The sequence below is a fragment of the Platalea leucorodia genome, assembly GCF_965183815.1.
Source record: "Platalea leucorodia genome assembly, chromosome: 5".
Taxonomy (NCBI): domain Eukaryota; kingdom Metazoa; phylum Chordata; class Aves; order Pelecaniformes; family Threskiornithidae; genus Platalea; species Platalea leucorodia.
Genome location: NC_138827.1, coordinates 70,173,307 through 70,188,079, shown reverse-complemented (window position 1 = coordinate 70,188,079; position 14,773 = coordinate 70,173,307). Strand labels below are relative to the sequence as shown.

General features: G+C 36.1%; 1 protein-coding gene across 2 annotated transcripts in view; it reads left to right on the top strand.

Annotated features, from left to right (window-relative positions):
- The window catches only part of PGAP1 (post-GPI attachment to proteins inositol deacylase 1), a 42,624-nt gene that overhangs the window by 7,714 nt on the left and 20,137 nt on the right, over positions 1–14,773 (top strand). For both annotated transcript variants that reach the window (XM_082312030.1, XM_082312031.1), the window contains exons 3-17: positions 197–372; positions 998–1,169; positions 2,230–2,390; positions 3,999–4,051; positions 4,228–4,294; positions 5,746–5,851; positions 7,621–7,676; positions 7,754–7,837; positions 9,593–9,642; positions 11,068–11,119; positions 11,360–11,437; positions 12,860–12,935; positions 13,218–13,291; positions 13,386–13,437; positions 14,166–14,232. In XM_082312030.1, the coding sequence (XP_082168156.1) occupies positions 197–372; positions 998–1,169; positions 2,230–2,390; positions 3,999–4,051; positions 4,228–4,294; positions 5,746–5,851; positions 7,621–7,676; positions 7,754–7,837; positions 9,593–9,642; positions 11,068–11,119; positions 11,360–11,437; positions 12,860–12,935; positions 13,218–13,291; positions 13,386–13,437; positions 14,166–14,232 (1,324 nt within the window). The remainder of the gene's footprint in view (positions 1–196; positions 373–997; positions 1,170–2,229; positions 2,391–3,998; positions 4,052–4,227; positions 4,295–5,745; positions 5,852–7,620; positions 7,677–7,753; positions 7,838–9,592; positions 9,643–11,067; positions 11,120–11,359; positions 11,438–12,859; positions 12,936–13,217; positions 13,292–13,385; positions 13,438–14,165; positions 14,233–14,773) is intronic.

Below are 14,773 nucleotides of genomic sequence, written 5' to 3'. Positions count from 1 at the left end.
GTATTAGAAAAGAGATTATTTGCTTTTGGATGTCTTTTTCATCCTTTTCTTACTTTTATAAATGACTTGAGATAAACAATGGATTTAAGATAACATTTGTTTCTTAATAGATTATGTATTTATGCATTTATCTACTAACAACGGTGCTAAGCAGTGACAATTAGACTGTTCTAATTGATGTGGTTTCTTTTCCTAGTACGTTCTCTTGGCTCCATTGCACTTAGAAAAGCAGAAGACATTGACTTCAAGTATCATTTTAATTTCTTCAGTGTCAACTTTAATGAGGAGTTGGTTGCATTGTATGGTGGTAGTCTGCAACGACAGACCAAGTTTGTGCATGAATGCATAAAAGTAATTCTTAAGTTGTACAGGGTAAGTAGTGACATATGCTGAATAATGTACTTGCATTTTGGAGTGGAATTCTGGGCCGCCTTTTCTGCTAGAAAACTAAAGAATGATGAATAAGGGAGGGAGACTTTATAATGCATGTAGATAATTGAATGTGATAACAGTGCAATAGAGAAGTGCTGCTCTTTAATAGATTTTTAATGCTTGTGACAATCCCAGAGCCTTGGTGTTAGGTTCTATACTGTGCTTCTAAATAAATACTTCCATGCACAATGTATGCTTTTTTGTAGTAGACATGTAAACTTTCCCTAGCTTATCAAAATATTAATATAGCATCACCTTACATTCAGTTTTCTCTAGGAAAGTTCTTTGGTAGCCTATGTCCCGAAGAGTCTCAGAAATTAAAATAAGCTGAAGTTTATGCTTACACAGGCTATATAATATTTCCTTTTGAGCTGCAAACTTCGTTAAGCACGTTTTTTGAGATAGCAACTAAATTTATATTCATTTTGTAAACTTGTCAAGTTGATACTAGTTAATATTATCCTTGAGAGGACATAAGTTAATTTTGGGGGGAAAAATGAACAACTGATAATCATAGTTCAATGTCAAATCTATTTTTGGTGTCTCTAATCACTCTTTGCTTAAGGATCGAGAATTTGCACCGACCAGTGTTGCAATAGTAGGTCATTCCATGGGTGGGCTTGTTGCAAGAGCATTGCTTACTCTGAAGAATTTTAAGCCTGAACTTATAAACCTCCTCATTACGCAAGCCACACCTCATGTTGCACCTGTAATGCCTTTAGACAAATATCTTACTGGTAAGTATAGCAGGTTATCTAATTACATTGTATTTCTTTATTGATCTTCTCAAGCATTGATAGGTGAGATTCTTGCAAATCAACAGCAAAATGGGCTGTTTTGTTTACTGTAATTTATCTATTCCTTTGTTAGTCAGGTGGTTGTGTAGGTAGGATACTGAGAGAAAGTAAGGTGTCATATAAAATGGATTATGTGGACTTAAACTTCTGTGCAGGTCCTGGAGCTCTCAATAATTTGTAATTTTAGTAAGTTGCAGAGCATGTTACTAAATTTGTAAGCTCTCCAGCAAATGACTTTTTTTTCTTTCTTTTTTGTAAAACTTGACCTCTGTAATGGCTTTCTTTTATCAAATGAATTGCCTAAACAGAGTTGCTAAATTTAATGTTTGTCATGCCCAAAGGTTTGGAGGGTGAGAATATTGAATATAGATATAATTATATATATTTACATAAAAGATAGATTGTATTTTCTGCTCACCACAATAACTGAGGCGTAGAAGATGAAGTATAATCATTATGCATGTACTATACACTTTTTGAAAAGCTAGATTAGACTAAACTATCCTGATGAAATATGCGCTCAGTGGTAATTGTGCTGCTACATGTAGATATTGAGGGAATTGATGAAGGGAAGGGAGCAGACATTTATTTTCATTATTCTCTGTGCCACCCAAGAGGAATGGATTATCTTTAGCTGCTGAATTTGATTTATTGTGCTTGTATTAATTCTCTGTCCTACAATTGATTGCAATGCAATGCTTCTTCCTTCCTGACTGTTTCTGTACTGTGGCTGTCCTTAAAGTAAGTCTGTGGTTTGCTACTTAAACAATATACGTGCTCAGCTGATATAGAAAGTGTAAGTGTATCTGTCTTTCCCAACTGCTACCTCCTTGGGCTTAAAACAATAATTTTCCTTCCTTGTATGAATCAAAAGTGATAATCAGAGCTTGAGTGCCTCTAGGGGGGCTTACAGAAACTTTTAGTTAAATGTTTCTATAGCTTTTTTGTATATCAAATAGACTTATGGGGAAATTGTGATTGATTTTAATATATTTTATAGATTTTTATACAGCTGTAAACAATCATTGGATTCTAAAGGCCCAAGATTTAAGAAATTTAACTACCCTTTCTGTGGCGGGAGGATTCAGAGATTACCAAGTTCGTTCAGGACTGGCTTTTCTACCAAGATTGAGTCAACATGACAGTGCCTTATCTGTTGTGGTAAAAAAGCAAACTATTTTTTTGGTTTTGCATGGAGCTATGTTAGATAGCTATTTATGTAATGCATGTATCGGTGTCTAATTGTAGTTTATATGTGCAGCATAGTATAACTAAATATGAAAATACTACATGTCAAAACACAAAGTAGATAGTGTATAGTTATAAAACCATAAATAGTTGATGTAATGTAAATGAGTGTCCACTGGAAGAGGATGTGTTGGGGTGGATTTGAATCATCTACCACTTGGTACTGTTTCTTCTCACCACCTCCACCTTCTTGCACCTTTTTAGTTTCAGAACTCAGGTTTTATTTTCCTGTGTTTTTACAAGAGATGTCTATGTGGAGACTGGCAGATGTGCAGTATAGGAGTAGACTGCTGGTTTAATTATAAATAGACAGCTTTAGCTTCGAGCCTTCTTCTTGTATTTATTGTTTTTCAAAGAATTTGGGAATAGAAAGGATCTACTGGATCATCAAGTCCAGTCTTCTGATTTTGCAGGCATCTATCTCCTTCCAAAATTAATCAAGCAACATCATAGAAGCAGTTAGGTTTGTCATTCCATCTCCCTTCCATCAACCTGTTCCCAACATGGAAGAACCTGGAAAACGCTGCTCACTGGAAGAAAACTTGTAATTTCCAGCTTCCATTTACTGTGCAAGTCAGCTTTTAAATGCGTTTGTTCTGACATCGACTTGAAATGTTACCTGAAATAGTTGTTATTCCCTTGGTGTTTACCTCCCTGTCCATTTTACAGAAAGCTGTCTATAAATAGTCTTAGCTCGGATTCTGCTGGGCTATGAAGATTAACTCTGCATTCCCTTTGTCCTAGTAACCGTTCTCTGCATCTGCTCTACTTTCATTTCTCTTGAGTGTTGGTGACCAGAATTTTGCATGAGATCTCATGCGTAGTGGTACTAGTTCTTTCTCATGTTTTTTTGTTTTTTGGTTTGTGGGTTTTGGAGGTTGTTTTGTTGTTGTTGTTTGTTTTGTTTTTTTTTCTTCTGGGCTGTAATGTATTAATAGTTCATAGCTTACTTGAATCAAGTTGTACAATTAGGTGATGAGCTCCATTTATGAGACATGTTTTTGATATCATTAGTCCCTAAAATGCAATACATGCAATAGACTTACACAAATGAATAGCTTCAGACTGTCCAGTTTTTTATGCATGGTGTTCTGATACTCCTTTCTGTTGAGGATGCCCTTGCTTTTTCAAGCAGCAGCTTTCATTGGCATGCTTCTATTCCCGTGTGCCAGGTTCACTTATTAAAATAGTAAGATTAGTCCTAGAAGCAGTCTTTGAAGAAATTTTTGGTAAGTTTCCTCCATACCATTATTTGCCCTTTCACCGTTAGTCTCTGCTATCTAACACAGATAACTTAGTCATTTTGTTTTACAAGTCCTGTTTTGCAAGTGCTTCAGCACTTGTAAGATTTTTTTGACTGAAGTCATTCTATTGTACCCTAGTCCCTCAAACTCTTAAGATTAACACTATTTTTTTTTAATAATTGTGCAAATATGTTTAAATAAGGAGGGGAAAGGCTTGCTTAGAATTTTAAAATGTTGAATACTAACAAAATCTTAACTTTTTTCCTTCCTCAAATAGAGCTCAGCTGTGCCTAGAGCTTGGGCCTCAACAGACCATCTCTCCATAGTGTGGTAAGCTAAGGGAACAAAAGTTAATTGACTGACTGTGCATCCCTCTGTTCTCTACTGTTATCACATTATACAATAATTTAACTTCAGCATAATATTATTATGATGTCTCTTCTAACCACTTTTATTCTGCTGGGTATTTCCTTTCTAGATTTAATTTTACTTGTTCTGCCTTCCAGGTGCAAAGAATTGATCCTGGCTACCATTAGAGCTTTTTTTGATCTCATAGATGAAAATACAAGGCAGGTTTGTATGTGTCGTCTCCTGTATATTTCCCCATCATGCTTTCTTCTTCCATTCCAGAATGCTTCATCAGTACAAATATCACCCTATTATACAGAAAACTCCTTTTTGATTATTCTAAGTCATGCTGAGAAAATTGTTGCCGTTTTGTACCAGTCACTGAAAAATCCCGTGGCTTTGTGTTGTTTGACCAACACATCAGAAATAATTAGGTGTTAACTCAGTTTTTATTATTGACTGCTTGATGCTTTATAGCTGTGGACTGAACTTTTCTTCCATAATGCAGCAGGTTTAGTTGACCTTGCACCAGGATAAACAAATTTTGCTAGCTGTGTAGCTTTGAATGTGACTTCTCAATGTGTTGTTGGGTCACCTTCTCTGACTAGTACACAAAGGGTGAAAAACTCTGGTAGTTTAACTCAGACATAATACTTCTCGAACTTCCATGTGTTGTCGTCATAGTGGCCAGCACGTATTTGTGGTGTTCTTTTGCAAACAGCACTTACAAAAACAGAATGCAAGTAAAATACTAGCATGTTTGTTTACCTCCAGCTACCATTATTTATTGCTTTTCTAAATAAATATCTTGCATCTTACTTTTTGAAAGCTGTTGGAGAAATCTCCCATTGTACTCTGTTCTCTTTCTGAAACGTTATGCAGCAATAAACATGAATTGGAATTAAGGTCCAAGAGGTTGAAAATACGTAAGAGCAGAGCCCCAGACATGGAAGAGGAAGGCTTCCAGGTGTTCTTTCTGAAGCTGTTTGGGGCAGACTTCTCTAGTTTCTTAGGTGTATTCACTCTAAGATGTGATTTAGAGAGACGAAAAGGGGGTACAGTTGTTCTGGAGTTGACTGGCAGTGTGCTGGAGGGCAAAACTTTTCAGAAATCAGTTATAATGGCCACAGTTTTGGAAAGCTGAATAGACAAAAATTAGTCCTGGAAATTTGATTTTGAAAAAAAAACAAACAAAAAACCCCAATCCCAAACAAAAGTGAATCCCAATGTAGCTCTACAGCTATCTGGATGCTTGAAATATTAAGAGAAGATGTAGTAAGGTGGATTTGTGAACTCAGACTAGTAAATATAAACGTGAGAATGTTTCCTAAACTCTGGCATAAGTGTGTTAATTCAGGAAGAATGCATGTGTGTCTATAAAGAAAGTTTAATAGAATGGTTTCCTCACGTTAAGAGTAGGCAAGGATATAAAACTCCTAAAAGTTTTAGCTATGCTTTATAACATGTGTAGACTTTCTATATTGCAGTGATTGACTATTGATGGCACTTTATTTGTTCAGATTATTGAATTTAGAATAGAAAGCGTACCATGTTTTCCAACAATCTCTCCTGCCTCTTATCCCCAAAACTGTATTGCTAGCTATGATCATGTGATGACTGTAAATCACACAAATTGGTAAAATAAAATTTGATAATTTTTTTTTTTTTTTTTTTAGATAACTGAGGATCCAAAGAAGAGAATGTCCGTACTGAATCACCACTTTGTGAGACACCCTGCAAAGATATTTGAGGAAAATCCTGAAGCTTTTACGGAACTCACAGGTGTGCAGCAGTTTTCTTTTCAACAGGATTCAATTATACTCCTTTGCTAATATTTAATCTCTCACTAACAAACTTCTGAAATATATTTTGTCCTTCTTCAGACATTGCTAAAATGATATATGGGTTATAGACCTAAACCATCAGCTTTTGTGTGGTTTCAGCACTAAATAGGTTAAAAGGGGTAGGAGCAAAGATCTGTCACTTTTATATGGCTTAGGTTCTGGGGGGTGAGCAGGAGTTATATTTACACCAGGGTGTCCAGTAGAGAATCTCAGAAACTGGAAATAGCTGGATGTCAAAAGTACAGTCTAATCTATGCTTACATCCCATGCTTGCAGGAGGGATAGTATGGGTGTTGTAGAGGCATTGTGTTAGTTTTGTGCTACTCATGGAAATCCTGAATATTCAGATCTGCTTCATCAGCGACTTCCTTTTTTTCATTACGTGGCAGGGTAAAACAGACTGCACACTAACGGTTTTCTTGTAACTGCTAAGAATGCATAGTTAAAAGGTGAGAAATTTTGACTGCATGGAGTCTTGGGAACTAAGCAGGACTTCTGCAGGGCACAGCTGTATTCCTAGTTTTGCTGAAGTAGGCTGAACCATTTTATGAAAACTATTTTATTTTGGGAATTTTCTTAATGTAAGCTATTGCAGAAGTACTAAGGTACCTTGAACTTCGGTGTCCAGTTTTGGCCATCCTGGTATAAGAAGGCATTTAGGCATTGACATATACTGAAGTGAGTATAGAGCAGAGGACCACCAAAATGGTTAACTCCTGGGGCATAGGACGTGGCAGGGAGAGGCTGAGTGAACTGGGTTTTTTCATGCCAAAGAGAATGCTAAGGGGGAATCCTGTTGCTGTCTCCAACTACCTAATGAAAGACTGGACAGAAGGTGAAGCTAGATTTTTCTGAGAGGTGCACAGTGATAACACAATAGGCAGTAAAGTCCAGTTTCAACAAAAGAAATTCCAATTAGATATTAGGAAAAAGTACTTCACCAGGAGGGTGGTCAGACACCGGAACAGGTGCCCAAAGAGGTTGTGGAACTGATTTTTTGTTTGTTTGCCTTTTTTTGGGTCAGCTTTTAGCAATAAGGAGGAATATGTTTAAATTGGATTTCATGTTTGCATCTTCTTATTTGTGGTGATCTCTTGACACTTAGCTAAATTTCTGTGATGAACTTGTTATTCTAGTTACACGCAAGAAAGATATTAACCTTCTTGCATGACAATTTGCATTGTTTGTATCTCTGATCTCTTCATTATTCTGTCCTGTTCTTTTTCTCCAGACGTATCTTTAAACTGCTACTGTTTTCTTGTATGTGTTAGTCACTTCATTGTTGACTTGCTTCTACACAAGTTTCTGTATTCATTTTCTTAGAAGGCTGACAGGAACAAAGATTGGGGCTGTTTCTAATGTTGCCTCAGCTTTAATCAGCCACTTACCCTGTAATTACATTAGTATCATTCAGTTTCTTATTTGTTTTGTTGCCTTGAGAGCTTTGTTTCAAGATCCATAGGGTTTTTATTTTACAATTAATATGTAGTATTTGGATCCTAGGGTTTTGCTGTTTCCTGTGTAACTGATGATAACTGTTGCATGTAATTCTAAGCAGTAGCAGTCCTGAGTGTTGATTAAAGCTTATAAAGTTTATGGCCATTTACAGATTAGAGATAAGAACTTGGCATAAGTAAAAGATAAGATTTTGGAGGATAATAAGGATAGTTCCTGCAGTGTGGCATATAAAAACCTATTTGTTTTTAGGGACTTTCATGTGGATTACAGTCAAAGCCTCAAAATGGACTTATTCAGTTAATAATGTAAGTAACATTTTTTTCCTCATTGTGTTTTTATGTTTATTTTTTTTTCTAATGAGCAATTTTTTTTTTCTTTTAAGGATTCTGATGGAAAATATTTCACATTTCCTCTTGCAAGCCACAGAAAATCATACAGTCATGTTTACTGTGAAAACAGTATGTTGGTGAGAAAATACTTCTTTAATGTCTGGAGTTTGTTTATGAAGATGTATTTTTTTAAATTTAGATTTGCTGTGGTTTTAAGACAGTTTAATGAACAGTTATTGAAATTACTGACATCCATTTACATTCACAGCCATTAACGTTGTGTTAGAGGTACTTCCTCTTTTAACATGTCACACTTAGTCTTCAAGATCTGAAACCTTCAATGCCACCTGAACCTCAAGTGTTTTATTTTTGACTCTCTTATGGGTAGCCCCAGATTATGTTCTCCTTTAATTTAGTGCAGTTCTGTATTGATGGTTTTGAATGAAGAAGTTATTTTTAGTGCTGCCAGGATTCAGCCATACTTCTAATTTGGGAAAGGTGTTTATAGGTTTGCTTTCCCATAATAAAATTTAAGTGAGCCTGAAAGGCTACAGATCTTCCACAAAGCAGTGGAAGTGAATGGAAGCCAGATAAGAAAACAGCACCTTCTCAGTTGTCTCCTGTATTGAGAGGAGAGGGCATAATGTGCATTTTTTTATATTTTTAGCTCAAGACACATAAATTCAGCCAAAACGCGTTTGAAAATTTTTTTCAATATTTTTTGAAGGAATGAATTGGCAAACTGGAGATGGATAAATATGCTTTAAAGAATTACATGAGTATTTTAGATTAGTGGCAAGAAAATTGAGATGCTTTCCTGTTGCATCCTGCCTGCCCTGTTGCCCCTCCTCCCCTTACCAAAGAGGAGGTTCATACCACCATTGTGGAAAAAAAGAGTGTATCTTTTCAGTGCTTTTCTTATTGTCCTTCCCAGTAGCACCTTCAATATTTACACATTTGTTGTGATCTTAGTTGTGCTTTAAGAGGGTAACTTTTGCCTTTGTTATAATATCTTAAAGACAGGGCTAGTACTGCTTGAAGAGGAGAAGGTACAGAACAATGTCAGAGATACTTGCATCGTGGTGTTCTTGCTTCAGAACACTTAAATTCTCGAGGCGGGGAGCAGTAGAACATTAAAAACCTAAAGTATTCCTCGATTGCTTAGGATAGTACCTTGAGAAGTTTCTTTTAGTTAGAAAAGATTGAACTATAATAAAATTGAGTTTTACGTCATATGTAAGGCAGATTTTTTTTGAGGAGAAATGATGAAAGTTTGTTTGCTTAACCTTGTATTTGTTTTTAGAAAATTTATTGATTCGTAACTAGAAAAGCTGGCAAATGGAAGTTATTAAAAATGGTTCCTAGAAACCCCCACCTTTCACTCTTATGCTTCATCTTTCCATCCTTGTAATTCCAAGATTGCGATATCAGACTTTTAATGGAGGATATCACTTGCTGTTAACACAGAAGTCTGACTTCATTGTGAAATGAAGGAAGAAAGTTGGTGGATATCTTTCATTAAAAATAATTGAGGAAATCTGAGACAGACTGTTTTTATCATCATTTTTGCTTTTACACTTTGGCATTTGACATCCTTATGAGAGTTTAGTCGCTATAGTGATAGCTGCTGCAGACACAATAAAAAAAGGAGCGAGATGAAGATGGAAATTTGTTCCTCTTTTTAGTAAGTTAATTGCACCAAGGCTCCGCTGTCAGAGGATTTTCAGAACAGTTGCTGACATCTGGTGTACTGAAACAGCATATAGAAATTTTGGAGAAGATTATCAGCATCAACTCCTGCATTGTTTGGAGTAAAGAATTGCTATTTTTAATATATTTATAAATACATTCACACATAGGTAATGTACTATTTTATGGTATTGACTTTACAGGACACAAATAGCTGGATTTATGGCTGTATGAACAGTAATTCATCGATGTGGTGAGTATAAACAGTTCCTGTTCTTTATTCAAATGGATCTTGTGAGATTACATTTGAATTTAAAGCATATAAAACATCCTCCCCCTTAGGAAGGAAGAGATCGGGAAGAAAAGCAGAATTCTTAATGTGAATAATTCATGCTTTCTGTATCACCAAGAAACAGGAAAGAATAGGTTTTCTCAAAATTACTGCATGAATGCAGAATAAAATAGGTGAACTTTTTCTTCTTTGAGCTATATTTCTGACCTTCATAGCAATGAAAAGTTGCTCATGTTGTGCTCTTGTGGACACTACATGCTGTGCTGGATTCCTAAATTGTGTGGTTTTCCTATGACAGAAGACATTAAATGTCACTCAAAGCCTTCAGAAGAGTGGATTGAAGCGTCTCTTCCCCCCCCCCCCCATTCCAAAACTGTTATTGTCATATGAAAAATATTTAGACATGTGGGCGATTCAGTGATTATTTGAATCCGGTCATTACAATTGTTACAAAATGGATTTAAAACACTGGCTTAAGCTTACATTTGCAAAGTAAGCTCAAAGTAAATTCAATCTACCCTTCAGATTAGGGAAAGCTCAAAGTAAATTCAATCTACCCTTCAGATTAGGGAAAGCTTCCAGGTGGAATTGAGCTAGCATAATATTTATCTGTTCTGGGATCTGTGCTGAGGTGTACAGCCACAGAGTCTTGCCTCCAGCTGATAGCCAGATGTCATAACTACTTTTTCCTGATCCAAGGAGAAGCTGGCTGTTACTCCTTTGTATAACCTTTGATCAGCATCAAGTGCAGGTTAGCCTAGTTCAGGACTGCTGCCTAAAACCTCATCTAATAGGAGTGTTTTTGCTGTGGACTGCGTCCTGAGGTCATGTAACACTATTTAGAGAAACAGAAGTATCCTGGTATTCTAAAAATTGTAACTTAAAATGACTGAATGAATGTGTTGCAGTTCAGTGTGTTAATGTAAGTACACACCGTTTTAGAACAACTGCAAGGTCTGCAGCAGCTAACAAAATTTTTGGTTTATATGGTATGTTTTAGGTGTTCCATAGGAAAAATTGGTACTTTTGATGTTTAAAAGATGCTAATAAAACTGTGTGTTAGTTCAATGCCAGTGCTATTTTAGCTCATTAAGAGTTTTCATTATGTGTCTGAAGTTGTATGGCTAATAACCGCTGAATGTTTTGTGTATGACAAAGTTAGAGCTTTGCTTAACTTGTTTTTGCAAAAACAAGATTTGCAGTATCTGAAATGACTATCGTTTGACAAATTACTATGGTAGCTAACTGCAGTAGACCCAAACTTGTTCTCAATTTAAAATCATGTGAATCCAGAGAGAGAGAGAAGCTGGTATGTTAATCCACTGTTATAACATAGTGCCTGCATAATGAATATGCTTATCCTTTAATGTGCATGAATTTTTACAGCCTGGAAGCTACTGATTTATCCTGGAGAGCTGAGTTACTTCCAACCACCAAGGTAAGTATTGTACATAACTTGTAGGAGGGAGAAGTGCTTTGTGGGGTGGTTGCATGTCACGGGAGAAGGATCTGTTCTGTTTACAGCCTTGGAACATGCAGTTGTATTCCAGAGGAAGGGGTACAAACTGGCAAGGGGCAAGCTAAGGGGTATGTTCAGTAATGGTCTTTCTTTTCCTTTTTTTCTTTGTCTTTTTTTTCTCTCTCTCTCTTTTTTTTTTTTTTTTTTTTTTTTTTTAAGGCTGTAATACTGAAACTTCAGGACTATCCTTCTTTGTCCCACATTGTCATTCAGGTACCACCCACAGTTGGCAATAAGGTAAAAAAAATGAAATGCAGAAATTGCTTGCTTAATGTGTTCACAGCTTTCGGATGCTATGACAGAAGGAAAAGGAAGTATATTAAATATGTGCTAAGTTACTTTGAGAAACCGTAGACCTATATTCCAGTGTGGTTTGAAAGTAACTCTGTTATCTTCTGTAAGTTCAGAAACATTTTCATTTGATAAAATACCAAATGCAAGGCATGAATAGCACTTGAAACGTACAAAGCAACAGTTCTCAAAACAGTTCTTAGAGTTCTTGTTGGAGGTTCTAATGTTCTGATTGCATTCCTGAATATTTATCATTTTGAACAGTCAGTTCTCTTATCCAGGGTAGCAGAGAATGCTGTAGATTTGAAGACACCACATATGGATTCTGGGGAGCATGGTACAGAGACCTCTGCAAGCTCTAAGACCACAAATAACATGGTAGACTGAGTTGTGCAGAGTTTGATAGTTCTGAATCTCACAGATGAGTTGGATATCTTTGCATCAAGGCCTCTCAGGATCCCAGTAAGAGGAACTTGCAGTGAATTTAAGCAGACTTTGTGTATTACCCAGCTGGGTCTGGCAGGCCTTTCTAGTTAGTCCTGAAAATGGCAGAACACTGAAATTGAATTAGAAGTCTAAGCAGATCTGACATTCCTTTCTGCAGCACAAATACAGTCTCTGCATCTGTGGTATAATAATCCATGAGCCAAGAAATTGTTCACAGCTGAAGTGATTATAATGCTCGCCTATGAGTGTATCTTCAGCTAGTTGTGACAGAGGCATCCTGTAGTTAAATTAGTAATATACAACATTCTGGATAAGCAAAGATGGAAGAGAAATCACTTGTGAAATGTAACCTTCTAAGTTGCAGTCCAGTGTTAGATCTTGGAAACTGCTTTTAAAACGTAAACAAACGCTGGATTTACAATGGGATGGAAAATAATTTTCAAGTGAGCTAAATACTTATTAGAGATTGTACAACTCATACCTGCTGGATACTTTGCTTTGCTTTTGCATGATTAAACTTCAGGAGACAAACTAAAAATCCTTTTTGCTTAGGAAATTGTATCCAGAGTTTGGAAAAGTCACTCTCCTTTGCAACACCCCCCCAAAAAAAGAGATGTACCTGAGAAGGAGGGATGTGAGCTGGATGCTAGTCACTCTCAGCTGTTTGAATAGCCTTTTGAAGGCTGTTGCAAATGGGTGAGACCTAGTGTAACCTGGAAGTTATGCTTAGGCTACTCAAACTTCTACTGCTGTGTACAGGAACAAAATACCTGCCAGTCCCTATCAGTAGAGTGTGGAGAGGTGGCCTTTCAGTATTTGTGTCCTGGACTTTGCCTGAGCCTGTGAATAGAATTTGGCAAGTGCAAAGGCTTTATAGTCTTGTGCTCAGTTTAGATCTGTATTTAATATCCTGAATTGCAGTATACTTTGGACTGTGAATTCTTCAAAGAGGATTCCAGAACAGTACGGCTTCCTGTAACACATCTTTTTTCATTTGGTAAGTATAGCATATTACTTTTGGGAAAAAAAAAATGGAAAACTAATATTACCCACATTTTTGATAATAAATTTCCCTAAAAATTCCAATGGTCAGGAGGTTTTTGAGGGTTTGTTTTTACTAAAGTTAATACTGCTTTTGTTAGTAACAAAGAAATAAGAAATGTGGGGTTTTGAATAACAGATATAAAAGCACGTAAGTCTCCTGGAAAAAAAAAATAATCTGAAGATCTAGTGAGTTCTCAATTTTATCTAATATGTGAAAATAATACATCCTTTACAGGGCTTTCTTCAAGCAAAATTCTATTAAATTCAACTGGCTTACTTTACAACATACAGCTCCAGCACTTCACCCACGTAAGAATACTACTCAATTTTTTTAAGCTAATGTAACCACTGTTTGGAGAATATAAGTGACTTTTTTTCCTTTTTTTTTTTTTTAATGGTCTAGATATATCAAGCTTTCAAAATTTATATAGAGAGCCACTGCCAGTCACTCAAAGGTAAATATAAGTCTTCTAAAGTATAAATTTATAAACCAAAGCTTGCTGAAAATTCTCAAGACTGAAGCTCGTGGAAACAAAAGTCCTCTCTTGCAATGGGGTTTGGGCAGTACTGTTATAATCTGCTCAAATGTCTCTACTAATATCTCTCACTTTCCACTTTTTGTTAAGAAGGATAGCTCAAAGAAAGTGTGTAATTAGTCCTCATGTTTGTTTTTCTTACTTCCCAGCGAAGGGAAGTTGAACTTTCAGCAGGATTCTGCATTATGTTGAAAGTGTTTCTCAAGAATAGCACATTTGGCTAGGATTTTTATTTGCTAATTGTGGGACTCAAATTTTAATGTTGAGCCACCTAAGCTTAAACAGAATGGGATGCTAAAGGACTTTGTTTCAAAAGAAAAAAAAAAAAAGTTATGGATTTATTAGCTTGAGGTTACAGCTTTGTATTGAAAACCAGAAGTATTCTCATAACTGTCCTGCCTTTAAACGTTGATGTCTCGCTGTCATGTTCTGCAACAGCATAAGTTAAAAAAATGTCATTTTTGTTCAATGTTAACTGCGCTGATCTGCATTGCAATGTCAATTGCAATGTAACTGCAAGCCCAGTGATTCTGTATAGTGATCTATCTGCCACCTTTGTTTTACTTGCATTTTAGTTTTTGGAGACAGTTGCCGCATCTTGTTCTTAATTAATTTTTTTTTTTTTTTTTAATTCTCTTCCATTTCAGAAAGAAAACCTAGTGTTTACAGACTTCATATACCCTGGTCACATGAAGACTCAATAACTGTAGCGAAGTAAGGACTTTAACAATTATAACTTAGTTCTTGATATGTTTTTGAAGAATGTTTGCATCCTGTTGTGGTAATATTGCTGATATGAGACAACTTCTCCAATCTTAAGTGTTTGGCTTCTGCATCTTTTCCTCATTTACCTTTCTGCCCTTGTTGACAAAGTTGTTTTGACCTTTCCTTAGAATAAGAGTATCTACTAATTGTTTGTTTAATAGTTCTCACTAATTTTCTTGAAAAGGAAACCAGATTTGCTGGTCTGAAATTCTCGGCATAATTTTTGACCCCCTCATGAGTGGGGAATAGAGGCTGCTCTGGATGCTGGCTTCTTCCTGTAACCCAGGGTTTGGATCACAGAGCAGCCCTAAGTTGCTTCAGCAGCATAGTCCTGACAAAATCAAATTATATGGCTTGAAATATGTGTCACTTGTGAACGGCAGTTGAACAGTCTGACTTTATTTTAGATGGCTGGAAAACTGTCTTCCTTGTTTATTTTAGAGGTCTTAAGGATACCTCCCTATTTTTTTTCCCTGTATTTTCTAACAAC